This window comes from Lepidochelys olivacea (assembly GCF_965140295.1).
Source record: "Lepidochelys olivacea isolate rLepOli2 genome assembly, chromosome: 26".
NCBI lineage: Eukaryota > Metazoa > Chordata > Testudines > Cheloniidae > Lepidochelys > Lepidochelys olivacea.
The window spans coordinates 14805792-14830676 of NC_140436.1; the positions used below are offsets into that span (position 1 = coordinate 14805792).

The following is a 24885-nucleotide window of genomic DNA, read 5'->3' on the forward strand; positions in this document are numbered from 1 at the left end:
AGATCAGTGCTGCAGCTAGAGCCAGCTCTCCTGCCCCCAGGCCTGCTGGAGCACAGGGCGTCCGAGCTGCGAGAGACTCCGCAGCACCCGCAGAGCTGTGGCTCGGGCTGGGGACGGGGAGGCCAAAGAGGAACCAGGCACCATCCCTGTGGCGTTTGTGTCAAGAAGGGGAATAGAAATCAGCTGACGTGGCACTTTCCTCGGGTTTCTCTGAACAAAAGTGCCAGCTGTTTCTTTGAAGGCCAGCTCCTTTGAGAAGCTAAAGGACGCTCCCCTTGGATGTAGAGAGCGGCTCTGACCAGGGACTACCAGTCTGGCTCAGCCCCAACCTCCGCCAGGGTCAGCGAACAGGCTGTCGTAGCCTGGCTGTTGGCATTGATCAGGCTGGATGGGGAAAGGGACTGGAACGTGTTGCTTTACTGTGGCATGGTACCGTGAATGATGACACTTAACTCCCCCTTTGTCCAGCGCTCACTCAGGGGTTGTGCAAACCACGTTGCTTATGCAGCTCGGCCAATGCCTTTCAAGCCTGACCTCCAGCATCACCTTGCTGTTCCAGTCCCGGGCTCCCCACCCACCCAGCTCTGCTGATGCCCTTCAGAATCCTGATGCGGTTACTCTGGTCCTGCAGCCTCCCGTAGTCTGCCTGTCCACCTCAAGCCTGACTCACGGCATCCCTTCCTGGTCTCACCTCGGCCCAGTCCTAAGCAGAGCCAGACAGATCTCCACCCAGGAGCACAGCCAGCCAGACTGATCTCCACATGTGACTTAACCCAGGAGCCCAGCTCTTCAGCAATGATAGTCAGGGGCTGCATTAGCCCCTTGTGCATCTTCTTGCTCTTTCTGTCTGAGCCCAAATGCTCCCTTACAGGGAGTTATCTCTCTGGTCCTTGTTGCTATAGAAACACATTCCAGTGGACCATTGATTTCTGATGGTGAATTTGAGGTTACAGTTCCCAAAGGCAATGCATTAATTACCACTTGCTTTCCACTGGGGAAGAGCAGGCATGAGGCCTGGCTCTTTCCGTTTCCTGTGTATGGGCCACAGTAAAGTCAGAGGCTAGGGAACAGAAGGAGAGGAGCAGTGTCAGGGCGTCTGTAGACAGGTCAGAGCTGCCCAGCGAGTGATCTCCTCTTCCTGGTGTCATCGGTGGTGACTCCGGTGAAATCACCAGCGAAAGTGAGAGCAGCACCAGCCTGCGCAAGAGGAAACTCAAGCCCAGGTGCTCTAGGATAGCACACCTGGCAATGTGGGCAGTTCTTTACGTCCGCCTGGAGTGCCTGACGGAGCTCCTTGTGGCAATGGGTCCAAATATAGCCATCGCAGAGCCTAGGTTTATAGAAGCCTGTCGCGCTAGATCATTAAAGTCATAGGGGACTTTTTCTGGCTGGCAGTTAGAGCCCTGTTGGAAACTTTAAACCCGAAATCCATTACCAGTCTTAAAAAGGGATATTCCTCTGTTGTTAACACGCACTGGGCTGTTACAATCGGGTTGCAGTAGGTTAGCATAACGAACCACAGCAGCCACTTGGAACGAGAGGAGGAGACGACAGCCCTGGTTAAGTGGAGCAAAGTCCTAATGCTGGGTATCAGGACTCCTGGGTTCTACACCTGCCTCTGCCTTGTGGCCTTTCTGTGAGTCCGTCACTGTTGCAGGGCCCAGAACAAACCCCAGGTGCAGTCTCTGGCGGGAGCGAGGAGTCAGACCTGGTCCTTGTCCCCTGGAAAGGCTGCGTGAAACCCCTTGCTGGGGGTGAAGAACTGGGGCTGGATTACAGGGCCTGCCCTGGGGTCCTGACATTGTTTGTGAGCTATGCAGGCTGCCCAACGGGGCCATTCCCGCACGCTGTGCTGTCTTTGAAAGTCTGACTCACTAGGTTTCGTCTGCTTGCATCATACGCTGACATGACTCTCCTGGAGTGCTACAACCCCGAGCTCACCTGGTAACTGAGTACTGACACTCTGGGGTTCGGTGAACCAGCCCACTACTCACTAGCCCCGCAGAATTGTCTTCATCCAAACATCCCATCACGTCCCCACACAGACCTGCTTTGTGCAACTCAACCTTATTCAGCTGGTGGGCTCCCATGGCTGCACAGTGACTGGTCAGAGCAGTTAAGGGCCATGGGCCGTTAAAAATACCAGGGAACTTTTGTCTCAAGGAACCAACCAGGTTGTTTCCTCTCTAATCAGGCAGGGTCAGGTTGAGCTGATCTGATGCACCTGGCAGGGCTGTTGCCTCTTTCTACCAGCTACTTGGGGCCAGCACCGAAGAGGGACTTTGCTCAACAAGGCAGCATCAAAGCTGTTCAAGGAGAAGTGTGCTCTGTGCTGAGCTAGCTAAACTCTTTATTTATGAAAGTGCTCTGAGCAGAACCAGCTTCCGTCGCTCAATATTCAGTCCGAGATGGGAACTGCAGGTACTTGGGCAAATGATCCAGAAGGTTTGGCTGGAGCTGTCTGAGTGCCTTTGGGCCCTCTGCCAAGATGCTTTTATTAGTGACTTCTTGTACATCTGTCCTACCACTGACTCCAGACCTATCGCCGCCCTCTCTGCTCCCCCGGTGAAGGTACAAGGTATGTTACCTAGCCAGGACTGTTTGTTCTCCAGGGGTGGAGGTGCAGCCTCCTGGCAGAAGTCAGCATGCTGTAGCCCCGTTCCAAAGTCAGTAATCACATTCCGCCTCTTTACATCCCTCCTGCAGTTTATTTGGGTACAGAATTTCCTACAACTCCTGTCCTACAGCCTGATCTGAGCCAGGCTGAGTCTTCAAATCCCCTTTAAAGGGAGTTGAGGATGGTCAATACTGCACAAGCTTGGGCCCCTGAACTGTTCCTAGTGTTACTATGAGTTAAACAGCTCAGACATCCCACCCCAGGGGTAGCTGCATGTCAGGCCTGGTGGGAATGACCTGTGTGCTTTGTATAACAGTTTGAAAAGCAGTCTGGGATCCTCCAGGGATGGAGTACACTCTAGAAATGCAAGATATTTATAGACCTCCTCAGATGCCAGCATTACCCAGCGGCAGAGTGCCAGGTGCACAATGCAGGTTTTCTCTGATGCCACAATAGGGAGCTCTTTCTGCATGCTTTTTGGAGGACAATCACCGCTGCTGTAATGTGTCTGTCACAAAACCCACCACAAGGAATACAAAGTAATGCACCTCGGAAAACACAATGCCAACTACACATATCAAATGATGGGGTCTAAATTAGCTGTTACCACTCAAGAGAGATCCTGAAGTCATTGTGGACAGTTCTCTGAAAACATCCACTCAATGTGCAGCGGCCGTCAAAAAAATCAAACAATGTTGGGAATCATTAAGAAAGGGATAGAGATAAGACAGAAAATATCATATTGCGTCTACATAAATCCATGGTACGCCCACATCTGGAATACTGTATGCAGATGTGGTCACCCCATCTCAAAAAAGATATATTGGAATTGGAAAAGGTTCAGAAAAGGGCAACAAAAATGATGAGGGGGATGGAACAGCTTCCGTATGAGGAGAGATGAATAAGACTGGGACTTTTCAGCTTGGAAAAGGGACGACTAAGGGGGGATATGATAGAGGTCTATAAAATCATGATGGGTGTGGAGAAAGTAAATAAGGGAGTGTGATTTACTCCTTCTCATAACACAAGAGGGATCGAAGGCTGCAGGATGGCGCTGGGCAAGCCGCCAAGGTGTCGGTCCCCTTCCTGTAGTTACTGACTCCTGCGTTTTATGGCAAAGTCATGAATCAATAAACAAGGGGCAAGGAGTGGAAAATTCCACCAGGTGGGAGGGTCAGCGTGCGAGCTGGGAGAAGCTCAGGGGCGTGACTCCCCAGCCGCGCCCTAGAGAGTATCATCATGTCCCTCTGTAGGGGCCTAGCCCCCATGTTAACTATGGGATAGTGTCTTACACCGGGGGCGGGGCGGGGCAGGGCAGGGCAGAGAGGCCTAGGCATGGCAGGGCTGCCCCAAAGGACACCCCTGCCCCACAGTTCCCTACATCCCCCTTCTGTACCCCCCCCAAGAATCACCCCCTGTCCCATGCACCCCCTCCCCCACCACTCTGAAAATCACCCCCAACCCCATAACGCCCTCCCCCACCGTCCCCCAAAAGTCACCCCCCGCCCCATAACACCCTCCCCCAACACCCCCCCAAAAATCAACCCTCCTGCCCCATAACACCCTCCCCCAAAAATCAACCCTCCCGCCCCATAACACCCTCCCCCATCACCCCCCCAAAGTCAACCCCCCTGCCCCATAACACCCTCCCCCATCACCCCCCCAAAAATCAACCCTCCCGCCCCATAACACCCTCCCCCAACGCCCCCCCAAAAATCACCCCTCCCGCCCCATAACACCCAAAAGTCAACCCCCCTGCCCCATAACACCCTCCCCCATCACCCCCCCAAAAATCAACCCTCCCGCCCCATAACACCCTCCCCCATCACCCCCCCAAAGTCAACCCCCCCCGCCCCATAACACCCTCCCCCAACACCCTCCAAAAATCACCCCCCCGCCCCATAACACCCTCCCCCAACGCCCCCCCAAAAATCAACCCTCCCGCCCCATAACACCCAAAAGTCAACCCCCCCGCCCCATAACACCCTCCCCCAAAAATTCACCCCCCGCCCCCTAACACGGCCCCCCGCAGCCGCGAACTCCCGCCTCCTTAACGCTCCCCCCCCCCAGCCCGGCGCCTCCTTAAGGGGGCGGGGCCGGGGCGAGGGGGCGGGGCCGCGCGGCGGGCGACGTGCGCGCCGCCGCGGGCCCAGCAGCGGGCGGTTGTGACGGGCGAGGCGAGGCGCGGGGCGAGGCGCGGGGCGAGCGGAACATGGCGCCGGGCGGCGGGGGCGCGGCGGCGGCGGGGGCGCTGCGGGCGCTGCTGGGGCTGGCGCTCGCGCTCCCCCTGGCGGCGGGGCCGGGCCCGCCCGGCAGCGAGGGCGGCAGCGTGATCCTGGGCATGCGGCTGGAGGGCACCAGCAAGCCGGCGGCCGCGGCGGCCGAGGGGGGCGTCATCCAGGTGACCGAGGGCAGCCAGGTGCGGCTGCGGCTCTTCGGGCTGGGCATCCGGCCGGGCACCGGGGAGCTGGTGGCCTTCGCCGCCCTGGGCGCCTGGGCCAACGCCAGCGCGGCGGGCAACGCCAGCGCCCCGGCCCGGGCCGAGGGCGGCTGCCCCGAGCCCACCCAGGACCTGGTGGTGCAGCCCCGCATGGCCGAGACGCGCGACACCTCGGGGGTGCTGCTCGTGCGGGTGCGGCCCCTGCGGAAGCACGAGCGGGCCAAGGTCTACGTCCTGTGCACCAAGCGCGGCCCCGGCCAGCCCTGGCTGCAGCACCAGGGCAGCGACGGCCGCCTCATGGTGGTGGAGGAGAAGAAGTCGCTGCTGCCCCTCTGGTTCCAGATCATCCTCATCCTCTGCCTGCTGGTGCTCTCCGGCATGTTCAGCGGCCTCAACCTGGGCCTCATGGCGCTGGACCCCATGGAGCTGCGCATCGTGCAGAACTGCGGCACCAACAAGGAGAAGCGCTACGCCCGCAAGATCGAGCCCATCCGCAGGAAGGGCAACTACCTGCTCTGCTCCTTGCTGCTGGGCAACGTGCTGGTGAACACCACCCTCACCATCCTACTGGACGACCTGATCGGCTCCGGCTTAGGCGCCGTCATCGCCTCCACCATCGGCATCGTCATCTTCGGCGAGATCGTGCCGCAGGCCCTCTGCTCCCGGCACGGCCTGGCCGTGGGCGCCAACACCATCGCCATCACCAAGTTCTTCATGCTGGTGACGTTCCCCCTCTCCTTCCCCATCAGCAAGCTCCTGGACTGCATCCTGGGCCAGGAGATCGGCACCGTCTACAACCGTGAGAAGCTGGTCGAGATGCTGAAGGTGACGGAGCCCTACAACGATCTGGTCAAGGAGGAGCTCAACATGATCCAGGGAGCGCTGGAGCTCCGGACTAAGACAGTGGAGGATGTCATGACCCCGCTCCACGATTGCTTCATGATCAACAGCGACGCCATCCTGGACTTCAACACAATGTCGGAGATCATGGAGAGCGGCTACACCCGCATCCCGGTCTATGAGGAGGAGCGCTCCAACATCGTGGACATCCTCTACGTCAAGGACCTGGCCTTTGTGGACCCTGACGATTGCACCCCCCTCAAGACCATCACCAAGTTCTACAACCACCCGGTCCATTTCGTCTTCCACGACACCAAGCTGGATGCTATGCTGGAGGAGTTCAAAAAAGGTAAGCCCGCCCAGGTTGGGTTCTGCTTGCTCCGCTGTTGTGTTGGGGCTGGGCTGGAGCGCTAGGTCAGTAGCTTGCGGCTTTAGTGGGCAGATGGAGGAATGCCAAGGGGCTGTGACTAGAGGGAAGGTGAGAAAGGAAACTCTAGACTGACCATCACTGGAGTCTCTCCACCACTGGGCTCAGTTACACCGGTGCAAATCCAGAGGCATCTCTGCTAACCTCAGTAGAGTTAGATCAGGGGAGCTGAATGACACCTGCCAGAGGCTTCTCCTCCCAAGGGGAAGTGCTAGAATCCCAGGCACTCGGGGGTGTTTAAAACTAGACTAGACCAAACATTTGCAACTATGCTGCAAGGACCAATCCTGAGCTGGGCCCCTGTGGAGGTGAACTAGATGGCACCTCGTAGGGACACATGCTCCGGCAGCAGCTCGCAGGGGAAGGGATGCACTCCTACCGACTGTTTGGCAGCGAGGATATGTAAAACTGAGCATTGCAGGGGAGGGAGAGACTTCTATTTATATTGCGAGGAGGCAAACTCAGTTCAACGCAAAAATTTAGAAATACTTTGTCTGCAAAAAAGGCTTGTTTATTCTCTGATCAGCAGCCCCAGAGACCCATTAATGGGCACTGATGGATTCCTTAGGCCTCAGATGGAGGTTTTGGTCTAAAAAGTTTCCAAAAGCTAATATTTACATAAAATATTTTACATGCACACAGCCTTTGTTTGGGGTTTTATTTATATCTGGAGCTAACCACTTCCCCATGTGTTTGCAACTCAAACATTGCAGGACCTGCTACAGCAGAGAACCTGAAAGTGAAACTGATGTAGGAGTGCCAATGAAATTGAGGAATCTGTTGTCCGGGTGGAATGAAATGCAGAAAGCAAACAAAGTGTGTGTGTGTGTCGGGGGGGGGGGAATTGTGGCTCGGGGAGAGGGGGGGTCAGTTTAGTGTTTTTTTATCATTTCGGCTGTCCTTAGCCCAGGGAAGAAACGTCTTGACTCAAATACGGGGTTTTTAACTTGGTGATGTCTCTTTAATTCAGACTGTGGGTGATTTTCTCATTTGTTTTCGAGCATTCCTGGTGCCGGGTGAGCCAAGTGCACGTCAGAGACTCAGGGTTCAGCCAGGCTGGGGTGGGGGGTGTCCAAGGCAGAAGTGTCCCCCCTCATGCTGTCCCTTAGATGGCAGTTCTGTGTAATGTGCTGGGGGCAGGGGTCCCCATGTGGTTGAGGACCTTCAATCTGCAGCTTGCGTTACTGTGTAAACTAGGAAGTCAAAGCAACAAATTGCTTGTACGCCACCCTGCCTTCCCTCCCCCACCCCCACCCCCACCCAGCCATGTGGGTCACTCTCCAGCCCCGGTATATATGGGGCAGGACTTGACCCCACCAGCGGTGCAGTGACCGGGACAGTTACTAGCTTGGCTCTCCAGCTTAGCGGGAAGAGAGGCAAACAAGCCAGGAAGCGCTGCTCTCTTTCCAGTATAACCGCACTTGCTGGGTGCCCTGGGCCTGATTCTCCTCTTACACTGATTTGGCATCAGGGTCACTGCGCTGGCTTCGGCTTTACCCGATGGGCCCAGTGGTTACATTCGGCAGACTCAGGGCTCTGGCAGTGGGCTGCAGAGACACGCTTTGGAACCGAGTCAGCTGTGGCCCAAAGTCCTGGCAATGCGATGACTGGTTTGTGGCCTGTGTGCAGAGGGATGAGGTGTCGCACTCCAGTTCCTGATGGACAGGGGTCCACCCCGCTGGCCCCAGCACTTGGGGACGCTCAGAGCAGAGAGCTCAAGATCTGAGCAGGCCATGGAGACAGAAGTCCCCTCTCGCCCAGAGGCCGTTCCTCCGCTCCAGCAGCTGGGGGAGTTGCCTGCAATACTTGTGTTGGGGATCAGGAGACAATGGGTCATTTCACAGAATGGCGACAGCGAGGCCCAGGGCTGGCTGTTGGGCCGGCTCCCAGCTGGGTGTGTGGGCCCAGGGCTGAGCGCTTTGTTTGTGTCTCTTGGCCCTTTCCTGGGAGTAGCCGGCACGGGCATCCCAGTCTGCGTGGGGCTTGATCTGTGTTTGCTCTGCGCTGTGCAGCCTTTGTCCCTGCGCTGACCCCGCAGCCAGGCTGAGACACCTGCAGCCCTGTGGGCCCTGGGCTCCAAAGGTCCCACCCCAGGCAGGGCGAACTACTGGGACGATGTTTACTGCTTCTGGTTCAGCCCCACGGGGCTGCGAGCTCTGCAGGGATCATCTGAGCCTGCTGGGGAACCTGGCGGGAATGCATTACACGTGTCCCCCCACCCAGCCGAACAGGAATCCACTCTCCCTGTTACCCACCTTCCGCCCCAACCACGGGCCCAGCTCGCTCCCTTTGCACTGAAAGGGAGTTTTTCCTGCGGCTTCGAAGGGAGCAGGACTGGGACCCTTGCCAGTCCCCTTTCTCCCCAGCCCAGGCAGCAATGGGGGTGGGGAGAGACTTGTTTGCTAGAACCATCGCTGGGGCACTGCCAGTTAGCACCTGAAAATCTGGAATCTGCCACTGCGCCAGTGCCCCGGTGCCCGCCCCATTCACCCACGCGATGGGCACCACGGACATGGCTGGCCGGCTTTACACACATGTCTGGGGTTGGGACAGGAGCTCAGGTCACTTTAATCTGATCCCTCGTCCCCGTTGGGTGTGGTTCTGGCTCAGTCGCCTGAACTCCAGGCGCACCCTCCGGTCCGGGCTGGCTGCAGCTTTTCTGCTCAGCTGGTCCAGGTGTGGTTCGTGCTGTACGTTGGACCTAATAAACCTGGTTCCCGCCCTGCCTGGCCGCGGGTAGAGGCTGGCAGGAGTTTGCGCCGTGAGAGCACTTGGGGGAATGGTCACAAGGATCTCTGGCGTCCCCGCACCCCAAAGCCCCATCTGCAAGAGCCTTTGCAAGCATGCGCCCCTGAGGCACTGGTGTGTATGTTCTGGGGTCGCGGGCATGGGGCAGGTCACACCCCGGCCACGCTACCCCCGTGACAGTAGCCAGGACCTCAGTCCAGCCAGCTGAAAACTGAGTCAAAGTTGGGAACCTTGCTGAGCTGCAGCTCTGCCCACAGACTTCCCTGATGGGGGAGGAGAGGGGTTATGAGCCCCCGAATATCAATACCCCCAATCCACCCACCCAACACACACACTTAAAAAACCTAAATCAAGGAATTAGTGGCTAAGCTGCAGATTCACTCAACCCCGCCTGCTGGACAGGGCTGGGCATGGACCTAACCTCCCACTGGAGCCTCTTACTGCTTTTTTTAATCATTTTGGGGACAAAATTGGCCCAGGGTTGAGCCCGTGTGAAGATCAAGCCCCTTTCTCCCGCACCCCCCCGAAGTTGGTCCCGCGAGGGTGGGCTGAGGCCCCTGGCGAAGTCAGGCCTGCTGGGTTCTGTGCCCAGCTCTTCTGCCCACTCGCTGAGGTCCCTGGGCAAGTTCCCACCCTCTCTGTGCACTTTGTAACTGGGGCCAGTGACTCAGACCCCGCTCTCAGGGAGCGCGTGCAGAAGCATCCTATGCTGAGTATGTGCTCTGAGATCCTCGGATGGGCGGGGCTAGAGAAGGGCCCTGGGTTAAAGTCCGTGATTGAGGGTGTGTCCACACCCGTGGCTGGCCTGGGCCAGCTGACTCAGGCTCGTGGGGCGTTTGGGCCGAGGGGCTGTTCAATTGCAGTGTAGCTGTTCCATGCTAGGCCCCTGCAAGGCAGGAAGGTCCCAGAGCTCGGGTCTGAGCCTGGGTGTCTAACAGCCCCGCAGCCCAGGCCAGCCGCAGGGGTGGAATTGCAGGGCGAGGCAATCTGGGCAGTGCCTGAGGTCCCCGCTGTGTGGTGTGGGGCACACGCCCACGTAGGAGAACGTACTCACTTTGCAGGGGAAGCTCTTGCAGGATTTCTCTCCCTCTACCCCTGGGGGCCTTGTGGGGCAGGGTCTCTTCGCTCCAGCCGTGGCTAACGCTCTCTTGCCCCCATACCCTGCACCTTGAGAGCAGCACAAAGCACTCCTGCCCCTCTGCCCCCCGGGGCTGCTCCAGGGTGCAGACAGTCCCTGGTGGGCTGAGGGTCTCCGGAGCCTGGCGCTGCTCTCCCATGATGCAGCCTGTTACTCTGCCAATCGACTGCTGGGCTGGCTGACGTTCTCCAAGCTTGGGCCTCAAGGGGAGATAAAAGGCCTTTAAAAATAAATAGCCTCTTGCCTTTGGCTTTCCCCTTGCCGCAGAGAGCAAGCAGCCTGCAAGCCACAGTCTGTGAACGCCGGTTCCTCCTCCCCTCTGCCCCGGCCCCGCTGACAGGTCCGCGTTCCAGTGGCAACTCCTGCCGAAGGAACAGATCTCAGTGGGTGAAAGCTTTTCAGTTCACATTAAGATCCTCCGTCAGTATCGCATCTGGCATCCCACCACCGCCTGCCTTCTTTGTTACCCCCGCATTCTTCTCTGGACACTGATCCATGCCCCCATTAGATCTCCTTGCCCTGCTCTGTCCCCGTATTGATTACATCTCTTGCCATCGGTCTCGGAGCATCCGCCCCATCCGCCGCTCGTCACCACAATGCTTATCTGGCCCCCGTGGTGGTGGTATCTGGATGTCTCACAATCCTACCTACACTGATCTTTGCAGCGCCATGAGGCAGGCCAGTGCTGTTCTCCTGCTTTACAGACACAGAGCAGGGGCCCAGAGAGACTAAGTGACTTGCCAAGGTCACACAGGGAGTCTGTGGCAGAGCAGGGGATTGAGCTGGGTCTCCCAAACTCCAGCCTGGCTTCCTGATCTCTGGCCTATCTAGCCAAAGTCTTGGTTCTTTGCACATTCAGTTCTCTCCTCTCCAGTCTCTCCTCTATTCTGTGCCGTTTCCCAGTCCAGCCTGTCCTTCTCCCCTTCCCACACCACTCTGTGTGCCTTCAGAAAAGAGATCTGGTGAATTTCATTTTGCTGCTGGCTCCTGGAGCAGAGCAGCAAAGCCAAGGATGGGTACTGGTGTCCTTTTCCGGCTCGTCCTGGGCCACTTTCAGCTATGCCCTGAAGAATGAGACTTCGTTTTTCTTGCACCTTCAGATGTAGCTCAGATCGCTGTGAATCAGCCTTGCAAAATCAGCCCAGGGGCAAAACCCAGCGTGCACTGGTAAATATTTGTAATAACATTGCAAATCACTCCTGACCTGTCCAGTTCCTTGTCCTGGGTCAGGCAGGAAAGTGGAAACTCACAGAGCATCTGTAAATAGTATTTACTCTTCTAACACCATTCTTAAGTCGTGCAGGAGCATTTCTTTTCCCTCATGTGGCAGTGAGTTCCACAGGCTGAATCGGCACTGGCATGGGGAAGGGCACAATAGATCACTGTTAAACTTCTTGACGTCCCAGTTCACAGCTGTCCCCCTGCTCTCCCCTCCGGGGGCTAACAGCACGATGGCATCTTCCATCCTGTCTCCATGGTCCCAAGCCCGCAAGGTTACTGTCCTCCTCCTCATTCAGAGCGGGGAGCCGGTGGCATGAGAGCAGGGGGCTTGCCCAGCTGGGGAGAGCCAAGAATGGACGAACAAGGGGCCAGATTTTCACAAGAGCTCCACTCCTTTTTAGGCACCGAAATAAATCACCAAGTTTTCAATGTTGCCTTTGAAAATCTACCTTGAGAGCCCGTCTGGCTGTCTGTGCCCCCCCACCCCCCCACCCGATCTATCTGCTAGTCTGTCATTTTATACGGCTGCCCATTGCTGTCTCACCTGTCACGTCATTATCAGTGCAATAGTGAAGTTCAGTCTGGCCCCAGCTGAGGCTTTGAAGTCCTTGAAAACCGGGCCCCGAAGGGAGGGGAGCAGTGGGATTCCCTTTTCCACTCAGCATAACTGCCCGCAGTAGAATCTCCCTTCACAGATATGTCTCTCTGCCCCTCCTGGGTCCCCAAAGCATGTAACCCACATCCGCCTTGGGGGCGTCAGTGGGGTCTAAGCACGTGGTTGAGTGTGCCGCAGAATCTGGGCCTGGAGCCCGGGGCTTGCTGGGTCCGTCTCCGAACATCTGCTGCCGTGTCCCTTTCTAGGTGAGGTGGCAGGAGCTCCGCCCTGTGCTGTCTCTAGGTTCTTACGTGGTGCCCATCACTGTGCTCTCTGGCCACCTCCCCAAGGGAGGAGCTGGGCCCACAATAAGGGATCTGTTTCTCCCCCTCTCCTTCACGCTCGGCAGCTCCTGCTGCTCACGCTTGTGCTGATTTCGTCCAGGAGCGAGATCCCAGTCCTGGAGCAATTTCCAGGGAAGCTCCCTCCTGACTCACTGACGCGTAGCGGTTGGAGGCAGCTGTGATCACACAGAGACAGGCGTCTGTGGCCTATCTGGGCTGGTCCAAGGAGTGTTTTAGAGACAGTGATGTCATTGCAATTTGCCCAATGGTATCTTATTAACGAATGCACGGGCTGTCGATCTGGGCCTACCATGCTCCTATTTAACAGCACTAGTGTGCGTGATGGGGGCCGTCGGTCAAAGGATTTACTGTCTCTGGGGTGGTCCCGTTACTCCTGAGTGGGGAAGCTGGGCCAGCCCCAGGAGTGTTCTGTTTGTGCCACCACGTAATTTACCGGCCAAAATCTCTGTTGTAGTATTCTTCCGTACTCCATTGGTCGTGCTCTCCATCGCCTTCACGTGTAAAGCCGGGCTTCCTGAATAGCAGGAGCTCAACTGACCAGCCTCTATGGGAGGGAGAAATTGGAGCTGGTACGATTCTGAAACCTGTACAATTAGCTTTCCCTGCATCATGATGTTGTGATTTTTACAGCCTAGCAGGCTGCCAGCGCTAAAGCTAAACCCCATGTGCTACTGGTAAGGAGAGTTCTTAGCTTTATCATAGAATCACAGAAGATCAGGGTTGGAAGGGACCTCAGGAGGTATCTAGTCCAACCCCCTGCTCAAAGCAGGACCAACCCCAACTAAATCATCCCAGCCAGGGCTTTGTCAAGCCAGGCTTTAAAAAACTCTGAGGAAGGAGATTCCACCACCTCCCTAGGTAACGCATTCCAGTGCTTCACCACCCTCCTAGTGAAATAGTGTTTCCTAATATCCGTCCTAGACCTCCCCCACTGCAACTTGAGACCATTACTCCTCATTCTGTCATCTGCCACCAGTGAGAACAGTCTAGATCCATCCTCTTTGGAACCTCCCTTCGGGTAGCTGAAGGCTGCTATCAAATCCCGCCTCATTCTTCTCTTCCGCAGACTAAAATAACCCCAGTTCCCTCAGCCTCTCCTCATGAGTCATGTGCCCCAGCCTCCTAATCATTTTCGTTGCCCTCCGCTGGACTCTCCAATTTGTCCACATCCTTTCTGTAGTGAGGGCCCAAAACTGGACACAATACTCCAGATGTGGCCTCACCAGTGCCAAATAGAGGGGAATAATCACGTCCCTCGATCTGCTGGCAGTGCTCCTACTAATACAGCCCAATATGTCATCGGCCTTCTTGGCAACAAGGGCACACTGCTGACTCTCATCCAGCTTCTCATCCACTGTAATCCCCAGGTCCTTTACCAAACACCAATCTGTGAGCTTGCGGGGTCAGAAGATATTGGATCTGCCCCCGGTCTGGGACGGAGTATTGCCCCGCTGAGCGTCCTTTTGGGTGGGCACGTTCTGACACACAGATGTTTGAGTGAGCTCCAGCAGAAGTATGGGCTGGATGCGGGGGCGTAGGCGGGGGCTCTGGCTTTGCAGACTGGATGGCCAGAAGGGATCACTGTGATCATCTCATCTGACCCTTGCAGGCCTGCTGGCTCTGCGAAATCCTGCCTTCAGGGCAGCTGGAGAAGGGGCCATTTCTGAGCAGTATTTGGTCTGCGAGTTGCTGGGTGGGTGGTGGCTGGAGCCATCGGCTGGGCAGGGTCTGGTGCAGCGGAGGGCCGACGATCTGCAGAGAACTGGCTGACCACGTAGCGACAGTAGTAACCACAGGCCTGGCTCCTCTCCTCGGGCCTGTTGCAAAGCCCATTGGGTCCCTGGGAGTCTTTCCACTGGCCTCAGGGGGCTTTGGATTGGGCCCCCCCTTTCCAGCTGCTGAGTTGCATGGAGACCCAGCCACGTGCGGCTTCCTGAGTGATGCTTCCATATGAGCAGTTGCAGCTGCTGCCCCAGGGCTGTTGTGCGAGGAGGGGAGGTGGGAGGCGCCCACCCGACGCTCTGTCTCAGAGTGCGCCGCACGCGGTGAGAAGGAGAGAGGAGGCCTGGCCAAGTGGGCAGAGTGCGCAGCAACCAGGGGGTTACTCCTTCTCATAACACAGGAACTAGGGGGTCACCAAAGGAAATTAATAGGCAGCAGGTTTAAAACAAACAAAAGGACGTATTTTTTTCACACAACGCTCGGTCAGTCTGTGGAACACGCTGCCAGCAGATGTTGTGAAGGCCAAGAACATAACAGGGTTCAAAAAAGAACTAGATAAGTTCATGGGGGACAGGTCCATTGGTGGCTATTAGCCAGGATGGCCAGGGATGGTGTCCTGAGCCTGTTTGCCAGAAGCTGGGAATGGGCGACAGGGGACGGATCACTTGATGAGTCCCTGTTCTGTTCACTCCCTCTGGGGCACCTGGCACTGGCCGCTGTCGGCAGACAGGATCCTGGGCTAGATGGACCTTTGGTCTGACCCAGTCTGGCCGCTCTTATGAAGTCCCAGCGTGAGTCGGTGCTGGGAGTGGGGTGCAGGGGTCCTGACCAGCAGCCTCCTGCTCTAACCACTAGACAGCGCTGTGGCCGCATCAGAGCTGCAGGAATTCTGTATGGAGCGTTCGGCGTCCCAGGGGCAGGGGCGGCGGGGCAGCGCCCAGCTGGCGGGAGCTGTCCTAGCCTCTGCCGTCACTGGGCCTGTGCCAGTGGACACCAGCTGAGGTTCAGCCCCGGTTCTCGGGCGCTCGGTGGGGCCTGAGGGCAGCCGTGGGTCCTCTCATCATCTCAGCCATGCTGTGCGCGCCCAGGTGCCAGGTCGGGGCTCGGATCCATCCCTCGCTGTAACTCCTCCCTTCCCAAAGCGGAAATGGGAGGGGCCCCTTCGTCCTGGTGCTGATTGGCTGCGCCAGGGAGCCTGTGGCCGAGGGGGGCCTGGCGGTAAAGGCAGCCTGGGCCCCAAATCCCTGGTTTGTCATGTGTGTTAAATCCCGGGGGTCCCCTTGTCGCTCACGTCAGCCAAGCGTCCAGTCCACTTGCACAAACACTCTGGGTGCCGCCCTCCTACCCCATTCAGTTCAGGGTCTCCCTGCAATTCTGCCCAATTCCCCCCATGCCAGGGGCCCTGTGCCCCCTTCCCCCAAACCTGGGCCACCTCATGCCTCCCCACACCCTCTCCCCTCCCAATCTCGGAGTTAAGTCCCAGGGTGCTGGCCTGTGAAACCCGGCGTGGGATGGGCAGAGGAGTTCAGCTGTTGTGCTGGGAGGCATCAGCGGCTGGGGTCAGACCTTGTTTGACCATAGACAATTGCAGAGGTGCTCGGGCCTGGGGCTGTGCTAATGAGCTGACAGGGGCTCCGGGTGCCCCCCCAGTGCCCCCTTTTGACTTGCTGATTTCCCCCTAGGACATGCCCTGAAATTGTGGCATCGATCTGATGTGGCATCCAGTAGTCGTGTTGCAGACAGATCCCGGTGTCGCTGCCGGGGCCCATGGCTTCCCCCCCCCCCGACCCCATGCACAGAGCCTGGGGCCCTGCTTCAGCAGCAGGAGCAGCGATCCCAAGCAGGCTGCAGCTGTGCTCCCAGCCAGGAGAGGAGCCGTGCGGGCTGTCGCATTTGACACCCCTCTCCGCTGTTTTTGGGGGCGCCTGGGTTTCTCCCTGGGGTGAGGCACCCTGTGCTAATGTGAAGCTCCTGGAGTCCGTCGGGATCAGGCACCACATGGACTCCCAGCCTCCTCCCCAGTTGCAGCTGTGCTGAACTGTGCCCATAGGCAACATCCCCTAGTGGCACCATCACCCCAGGTGATGGGTGTTTTCCAGCTCTCCTAAGAATCACATACCGGCCCTGCAGGGTGTTGGACTGGCTGGGGCAGCCCTACGGACACTGTGCGGGTGAATGAGGCCGCGGTTTGGCCTGAGGTGGAGGGGGATGGAGAGAGGCGGATGGGGGCACAGAGAAGCGGATGGGGGTGACAGCAGGCAGCGGGGCAGATGTGCCCAGAGGCAGAAAGTCGGCGTCTGAACTATTGAGAGGTGGGTCCCCGTCAGTGCCTGGATACATGTGTGCGAGCTGCTGCAGTTGAGTCAGGGGGACGGGGGAGGCCAGTGTATGGACCACGGCAGGTCTGTCTTTATATGGCTGCGTGGCTAGAGCCCTGGACTGAACTTCGGGACCTGGGTTGTGTTCCTGGCTCTGCCACTGGCTGGCTGGAACCGTTCCTCGGTTTCCCATCTGGGCAGTGGGGAGAGTGATGCTGATGCGCGTTGGGATCTCGGCCTGGCCAGTGCTGGCGAAAAGCTGGGGTTGTCCCTGGGAATTCAGCGCTCTCTGAATGAACGGGCCTTTCGGGCCTGCGGCGCCGAGGCTACGTGTCGGGAAGATCCATCTCTTTCCCCCTCTTCTGTCCTGGCTCCGTGCTGAGCTGGTCCCCGTGTGTCACTCATTGCCAGTGCGGGAGCAGGGTGCGGGGGCAGCGGCTGGCCAGGCAGACGGGGAGCCTCATCTGCTGGGGGGCAGCCCAAGGGGTGAACTGAGCGGTTCGGAAGGGGAAGGAGCTAATGACGGTGGAGAAGGGCGTGCGGACCCAGGTAGGTGAGAGGGGGCGTTGCCTGATCTGTGCAAACTCCCTGCCGAGGCCGCCCCGCCGCAGGGGGATGGACCTTCCTGCCTGCCCCAGGGTGGTTCCTTTTGATCTTCTCTCTGCCCGGCAGCAGCCTTTCCAGTATGGCAGGCTCAGCTGGCGTGGCTGGCAGGGTGAGCAAGCAGGTTCCCTGCTTCCTCGTGGGGAGGGGGCCGAGGGAGGGACACCAGGGCTGGGGGAAGGTCAGGAAGCGAATAGGGGAGCTTGGGAAGAGAGCCAGACGGAGACTCGCTGAGTGACCTTGGGGGAGACCTTTCCTTGCTGTGCCTCTGTGTCCGTGTGACCTGGAAGGATAAGGCACCCACCACCTCCAGCTAATGTCTGTAAGGTGCGACCCTCACTGGCCAAGGTGTTCTCGTTCGCCAGTTCCTTGGACTCCTTGCTCCAGAGCATGACTGGTGTCTAGGGAGAACATTGCAACCTGCTCCGGTGTTTTAAAGCTGAATTTTCGAACCTCTCCCAAGTCCCCGAACGTCGTGAGCGTGCCATGTCCGGGCCAGGGGAGCACGGGTGCTGCAAATTGAGGCCACTTGGCAAAGGGGCTGCTGAGATCCAGCCCCCCAACCCTTCCTCCAATGCCCTGTTTCCCAGACCTGAGGAAGACTCTGTGTAGCTCGAGCACTTGTCTCTCTCCGCAGAAGTTGCTCCAATAAAAGATCTCCACTCCCCGCCCTTGTCTCTAATAGCCTGGGACCGACATGGCCACACCAATGCGGTTTCTAAAATGTCAGCTTTCTGACCGTCCGTTTTTGCACAAAGACAGAGAAAGATCTATAGGCAAAACGCCCATAAAACTCGCCCCATGGGGCTGGTGCTGTGGAGATCCGGCGCTTGGTACCAAGAACAAGCTACAAAGGCTCGTCGTTACCAAGTCATTCACCTTTCGTTTGTGGTACGTTGGACCGTGCATGGGATGCCAGCACTGTGCAGAGAGAGTCCTCTTCCCAACAGGGCCTGTAGCCTAGGGGAACATGCACTTGGCTGGAGACTGAGAGTCCATGTGTGTTCTGCTAACTGCTTTTCACGCTTTGTGCACTTCACAACCCTGATTGTTAGCCCATTTCTAACGTAGAGACAAACAACTGTCACCCATGTGAGGCTGTACATGGTCACGCTAGCCAGATCTGGAAAGAGCACCCAGATCTGACAGGCCACGTCTAGTTAACTCAACCTCGCTGCCTTTCAGAATGAATGTGCCAGATCTAGAACACGAGACTGGCCAGACTGGGTCAGACCAAAGGTCCATCCAGCCCAGTGTCCTGTCTGCCGACAGTGGCCCCTGCCAGGTGCCCCAAAGGGAATGACCAGCACAGGGAATCATCAAGTGATCCATCCCCTGTCGCCTATTCCCAGCTTCTGGCAGGCAGAGGCTAGGGACACTCAGAGCATGGGTTTGCATCCCTGACCATCTTGGGTAATAGCCATTGATGGACCAATTCTCCATGAACTTATCTAATGCTTTTTTGAACCCTGGTGTAGTTTTGGCCTTCACAACATCCTCTGGCAAGGAGTTCCACAAGTTGACTGTGCCTCGTGTGGAGAAATACTTCCTTTTTCTTTGTTTTAAACCTGCTGCCTCTTAATTTAACCCATACTGGGTTTACCATGGGGCCAGTGGCACCGGGCCCAGAATCAGAAGGGGCCCTGGCCAGCCTGATCCCCCGGCCGGCTGAGCTGGTCAGGAAAGCTGTCCCTGCCCCTGCTCCACCTCCACCCTGCCTCTTCCCGCCCCTGCCCCACCTCTTCCCCAAAGCCCTCGCCCCTGCTCCGCCCCAGCCCCGCCCCCACTCCACCCCTTCCCCGGAGCTATATCCCAGCTGGGGGACTGCAGCAGGGGTCGGGCACGCCCTGCATTCTCCGGGCGGCGGGAAGTGGAGCAACGCGGCCCCAGCCCGCTCCGCCGGCTCCCAGCCACGCCGCTGGTGAGTGCTGTGGGGGGGTTTCCCCCCTGTCCTGCAGTCCCAAGGCTGGGAGCCAGGGGAGCAGAGCGGAGCAGGTTGGGGCCAGGTCACTGCACTTCCCGCCACCCCGTGAGTGCGGGGTCAGGCCCACTTTGCAATCACCGGGCGGCAGGAAGTGGAGTGACCCAGCCCCAACCCTCTCCGCTCCGCTGGCTTGTGCTGCGGGGCAGTTTTCCCCCTGACCCCCAAGCCTGGAGAGGAGATGGAGTGGTGGTGAAGGGGCATTGGATGGGGAAGAGAAGGGGATAGGGGAAGCAGGGGCTCAGCATGCAGATCCCCTTGGCAGCAACTGGGGCTCCCCTGTTAAGCAGGCCCATCAAATCCTCACCCTGACAAGCCCCACCTCCCCTGCATCTGTACCACCCTGATGAGCCCCCCCAGACACCCTCCCCACTGAGCCCCAACCACCTACACCCCCACCCAAATGAACCCCACCTCCCCTGCACCCAGACACCCTCCCCACCCCCGCTGAGCTCCAACCACTTTGGCTTGGTCCCCCCTGCAGACTCCCATGGCCCCTGCACCTGGAATCTCCCTGTGCGTCCAGATCCCCCACTGAGCTGCCTGCACCCAGACTGCCCCACACAGAACCCTCTTACCCCCATCTGGATCCCCCCACACTAAGTCCCTCTGCACTTGGATCCTGCTGCCAGGCTGAGCCTCCCTGCCCACATCTGGTGTGCCTGGCACAAAAGGGGCAGGGCCCCAGGGTGTTTCTGTGGCAGGCATGGCCCTTGCACTGTGTCGGGGTCAGGTCCCTGTCCCAGGGGGGCAGGGGAGGCTGCAGGGTATTCTCCCACCTCAGTGGCCTGTGCTCCCCACTGCCATGGTGGAACTTCCGTATTTCTTAATTGAAAAAAATATTGCAGAATTTTAAAATATTATGCACAGAATTTGATGCAGAATTCCCTCGGGAATGTGGGGCACTGTACAGCTGTGATGGTGGGACTGTGAAGGGGGTGCTGGACAGTAGGGATCTGTGGGTGGGGGAGCTGGGCAGTTGTGGTGGGAGGTCACCAGGAGGGGTCTCAGGGTATAGCAGGTCTGGGGAATTAAGCATAGGGATCTGTGGGGGAGGGGGTGCTGGGCAGGGGGGCAGTGCGGAAGGGGCACGCTGGCAGCGCAGGCTGGGCGAGCCTGTGTGTGTCTAGCAGTTCGTAAAGTTTCTGGGTTTGTAAACAGTGCCTTTGTGCTGGGCTGAGTGGGGCCACTTCCGCTGCGCTGCGCTTCATTGCCCCCAACCGGCTCCTCGCTCTGCGGCCCGCCCCCCATCACATGCCCTGTTTCCCCAATGGGGGCCCACAAATAGCTTTGGCGCTGGGCCCACAAAAAGTTAATCCAGCCCTGAATTTAACTAGGTGATCCCTGGTTCTTGTGTTAAGTGAAGGAGTAAATAACACTTCCTTATTTACTTTCTCCACACCAGTCATGATTTTATAGACCTCTATCATATCCCCACTTAGCCGTCTCTTCTAAAAGTCGCTGTCTTTTTCATTTCTCCTCATACAGAAGCTGTTCCGTCCCCTTCATCATTTTTGTTGCCCTTTGTACCTTTTCTAGTCCCAGTATATCTTTTGTGAGATGAGGTGACCAGAACTGCACAGATGTGGGCGTACCATGGATTTATAGAGAGGCAATAGGATATTTTCTGTCTCATTATCTACCCTTTTCCTAATGGTTCCTAACCTGTTCACTTTTTTGACGGCCGCTGCACATTGGGTGGATGTTTTCAGAGAACTCTCCACGCTGACTCCAAGATCTCTTTCTTGAGTGGTAACAGCTAATTTAGACCCCATCATTTTGTATGTAGAGTTGGGATGATGTTTTCCAATGTGCATTACTTTGCATTTATCAACATGGAATTTCATCTGCCATTTTGTTGCCCAGTCACCCAGTTTTGAGAGATCCTTGTGTAGCTCTTCTCAGTCTGCCTGGGTCTTAACTATCTTGAGTAGTTTTGTACCATCTGCAAATTTTACCACCTCACTGTTTACCCCTTTTTCCAGATCATTTATGAATATGTTGAATAGGCCTGGGCCCTATACAGACCCCTGGGGGACACCACTATTTACCTCTCTCCATTCTGAAAACTGGCCATTTATTCCTACCCTTTGGACAGATTCCTCTCTGTTCTTTGGATCTGGGTTCCTTAGAAAGTGCAGACCGGAGAATCACTGTAAGTGTAGGATGCAGGGGTGTTGTAGCTGTGTTGATCCCAGGATTTTAGAGAAACAAGGTGGGTGAGATCATATCTGTTATTGGACCAGCTTATGTTGGTGAGAGACACAAGCTTTCGAGCTACATGGAGCTCTTCCTCAGGTCCAAAGCTCGCCGTGACAAAGAGAGGTTAGCAAACGTACATCTTCTTCAGACCTGTGGAACAGTTCTGTGTAGCTCAAAAGCTCGTCTCTCATCAACAGAAGTCGGTCCAATAAAAGATATTTCCTCACCCACTTTGTCTTTTAAAGCACATAAAAAATTACAGAAAACAAAATACAGCTGGTTAATGGGTTACAATGTCACAAAATGTGCTCAGCACACAGAGGCACAATTATCCAGAGACACTAAATCAGTTCAGTTCATTCAAGGGTCTTATCACAGTCCTGCTAAAAGGCAAACATCCTGAGTTCTGTGCTAGGCTTGGCTGGGTGGGGTTGGTTTCAAGGTGGAACTATGGATCCTTAAACATAGACCCTTGGTGATCTCCAGTCCCGTTTACTGACCATTTGAATTCGAGGACTGCTTGTGTCACTTCAACCAAGCAAATCTAAAGTCGAATTGAGAAATGTAGCTGTCAGATTCTGTACTTTGGGGGAGTGTCCTGGAACCCCCATATTCCTCATTTTCCTATAATTGTGACCTTACATATAAAGCGGGCCTTGTAAGGTATCAGGGGAAAGGTTATGATCTGCTGAAAGTCATTTCTCTGTCTATACATGTGTATCATTAATGCATAAGAAGTTGTGAGAATTGTGTTGTATGGTGGTCACTAAAACATGCTGTAAGTTTGGGGAATCAGTGAGATCTTAGCTCCCCAGAGGCAACAGCAAGGAAAGTAACCAACACCCGGGTGGGGTGTGAAACAACCCATCAACAGCCATTGTCCAGCAAGGGAGCACAATGCAATGACTCACCTGCATGAGGCCCCACCAGGGGAATTGCTCAGCCTTGCTTGGAGAGACTCAGCAATGCCCCCCAGACATGCCTGGACTTGTGCTCCCCAAGCACATGGACTGAGTGTATAAAACAGACTCAGTGGACACACACTGGGCCTTCTCCTGGCCCCACTTATGCTGCAAGCAACCAAGACACTGAGAAGAAGACAAGACTCCAACAGAGGAGACTGGCCCAGGTTTAAGGAACAAACCTGTATATTGAGGATTGCAATATCCAGGGGGGTGAGAAAAACTGCTTCATCTAGATGTTGCTCACTCTAATCGGGTTGAGAGTTCAGACTGCGTGCTGATATTTTACTTCTTTTGGTAACTAACTCTGACTTTTTGCCTATCACTTAAAATCTACCTTTTATCGTCAATACATTTGTTTAATTGTTTATCTTTACCAGTGAGTTTGTATGAAGTGTGGGGCAACTCTGCTCAGGTTTGACAGAGGCTGGTGTCTGTCCACTTTCCATTGATGAAGTGGTGACAGTATATTCCTGGGGTACAGTGCTGGGAGCTGGGGGGATTTGGCTGATGCCTTTCTCTGTGTGATTCATGAGTGGCTCTGGGAGCATTCATGCAATTTAGCTGGGGGTGGGGGCTCCACATGCGGTTATGCTGAGTGATCACAGCGCCTGGAGGGGTTTGCTGCTGGTCACTAGCCAGGCATTGTGAGAGAGAGCCCAGGCTGGAGAGAGTTCAGGAGGCACAGTGGTCCCACGGTCCCAGGCTGCACCCGGGGGTATCCTGTCACAGCGGCGCAGCGAGCAGTGTGAAATACACAGCTTGTTGTACTGAGCAAGATTTGCACTTCATATATTGGTGTAAAGATTTTAAGTGAGGCTTTAATTGTGGTGGCTAAGGACAGTCCGGAGGAGGCTTGTTGTTTTTCTGTTTGCTTATTTCGGGTAAGTGAAGTAGGGACAGAAAAGCAGGAAAATGAATGAAAGCAGTGAAGCCATTGCGAAGTTGGAGCATTTTAGGCTGCAGGTTGCAGAAAAGGAGAGGGAGCACCAGAGAATATTACAATGGGAAACTGGAGATAAAGGAGAAGCGGGAAGAAAGAGAGAGAGAGCGAAAACACTGGGCTTGCTAGAGAAGCAGAACCAGAACCACCAGCCCCAGCGATTCCCATCATGCCAAAAATCCACAGTTGGGACCATTTATGTCCTGCATACAATGAGGCAGATGATATTGCTGAATATCTGACCACCTTTGAAAGGCTATGTGCAGTGCATGAGATCCCTGATGCCAAGCGTTCCGACCTGGATTGCAAAATTAACTGGTAAAGCTCTGAATATATTCAATTAAATGCCCATTGAGGATGCTTTAGACTATTGTAAATTTAAAAACATTGTTTTGCAAAGGTTTCAGATTATCCCTGAAACATATAGAGTTAAATTTAGGAATCTGAAGAGGGATATTGGTTTGAGTAATGGGGAATATGTGAACAAAATGAAAGATTTGATGGGAAAGTGGGTGAGGGGCAAAGGTGTTACAAGGTTTGAGGGAATGTTGGATCTTGTTGTTCAAGAGCATTTCCTAGTTATATGTAAGGCGGATGTGACCCAGTGTCTATGGGACAAAGAGGTAACGTCTGTGGATGAGATGGTATCTCTTGCTGATGCCTTCATAGACTCATAGAACATCAGGGTTGGAAGGGACCTCGGGAGGCCATCGAACACACCCAAGCAGCTCTTGAAAACAAACCACTGAAAGAGGTGTTTGAAGCTGGTGGGAAGAGGAGAGGTTTACCTAGGGAGGTGGTAGAATCTCCTTCCTTAGAGGTTTTTAAGGTCAGGCTTGACAAAGCCCTGGCTGGGATGATTTAACTGGGAATTGGTCCTGCTTTGAGCAGGGGGTTGGACTAGATGACCTTCTGGGGTCCCTTCCAACCCTGATATTCTATGATTCTATGATTCCTAGCAAGAGGGAGGGTAGCTGGGAGACTGGGCACTCACCTCCCCAAAACCATTCCTCTAACCCTCATCCCAAACCTCCTGTAAAAGCAAACAAGCCCAGAAGGTGCTATCAGTGTGATTCCACTGATCCCCTGAGGAATAAACGCCCTGTGCTGGGCGGAAGCAGGCAACCAATAGCTCCTGTTAGTTCTGCTGCCCTCAACACTGAAACCGATCACGTTGGTTTTGTGAGGTTAGCCTCCGCAGAACCAGACATGGAGCATGTAACGGCTGCCCAAATTGATGGCAGGGAATACTTGGGGCAGAGGGATGCAGGGGCCCAGATCTCTCTGGTTAAGCAGGGTGTGGTCCCAAAGGCCAGTATGTTACCTGGCCAAATGGCAGAGATTGTGGGGAAGGGTGAAAGCAGATTCCTTGTGCCACTAGCTAAAATCCATGTGGTTTGGGAAGGTTTGGAAAGTGTTCTGACTGTGGGGGTAATAGAACACCTCCTAGTCGACCTGCTCCTGGGGAATGATTTTTTCCATGTAGCTCAGGTTAAAGTATTTGCCTGCAGCAGGAGGGAGTGTCCCTTCCATCAGTGCTTCTCTGGTGCAGACGTGGCCACGGAGACGTTAGAACAAGGGCTTTACAGCAAGTCTCTTTGCGCTCGTGGACGGCTCTGTCCTTGCTGGGTAGTGTCATCCAGCAGCCTGCCATGGTCATTGATGCATCCCTCAGTGCGAACAACTCATCCACCCTCCATCTATACAGACCAGCTCCGCACCCTGCTGGGCCAGGCCGTGAGCAGCCCTAGGTGTCCGTGAGA

General features: G+C 55.9%; 1 protein-coding gene across 1 annotated transcript in view; it reads left to right on the forward strand.

Moving 5' to 3' along the window:
• Window positions 1-4892: 4892 nt before the first annotated feature.
• Window positions 4893-24885, forward strand: part of CNNM4 (cyclin and CBS domain divalent metal cation transport mediator 4) — a 43576-nt gene continuing 23583 nt past the window's right edge. The window contains exon 1 of the mRNA XM_084615018.1: window positions 4893-6246. Coding sequence (XP_084471144.1) covers window positions 4959-6246 — 1288 coding nt within the window. The 5' untranslated portion in view covers window positions 4893-4958. The remainder of the gene's footprint in view (window positions 6247-24885) is intronic.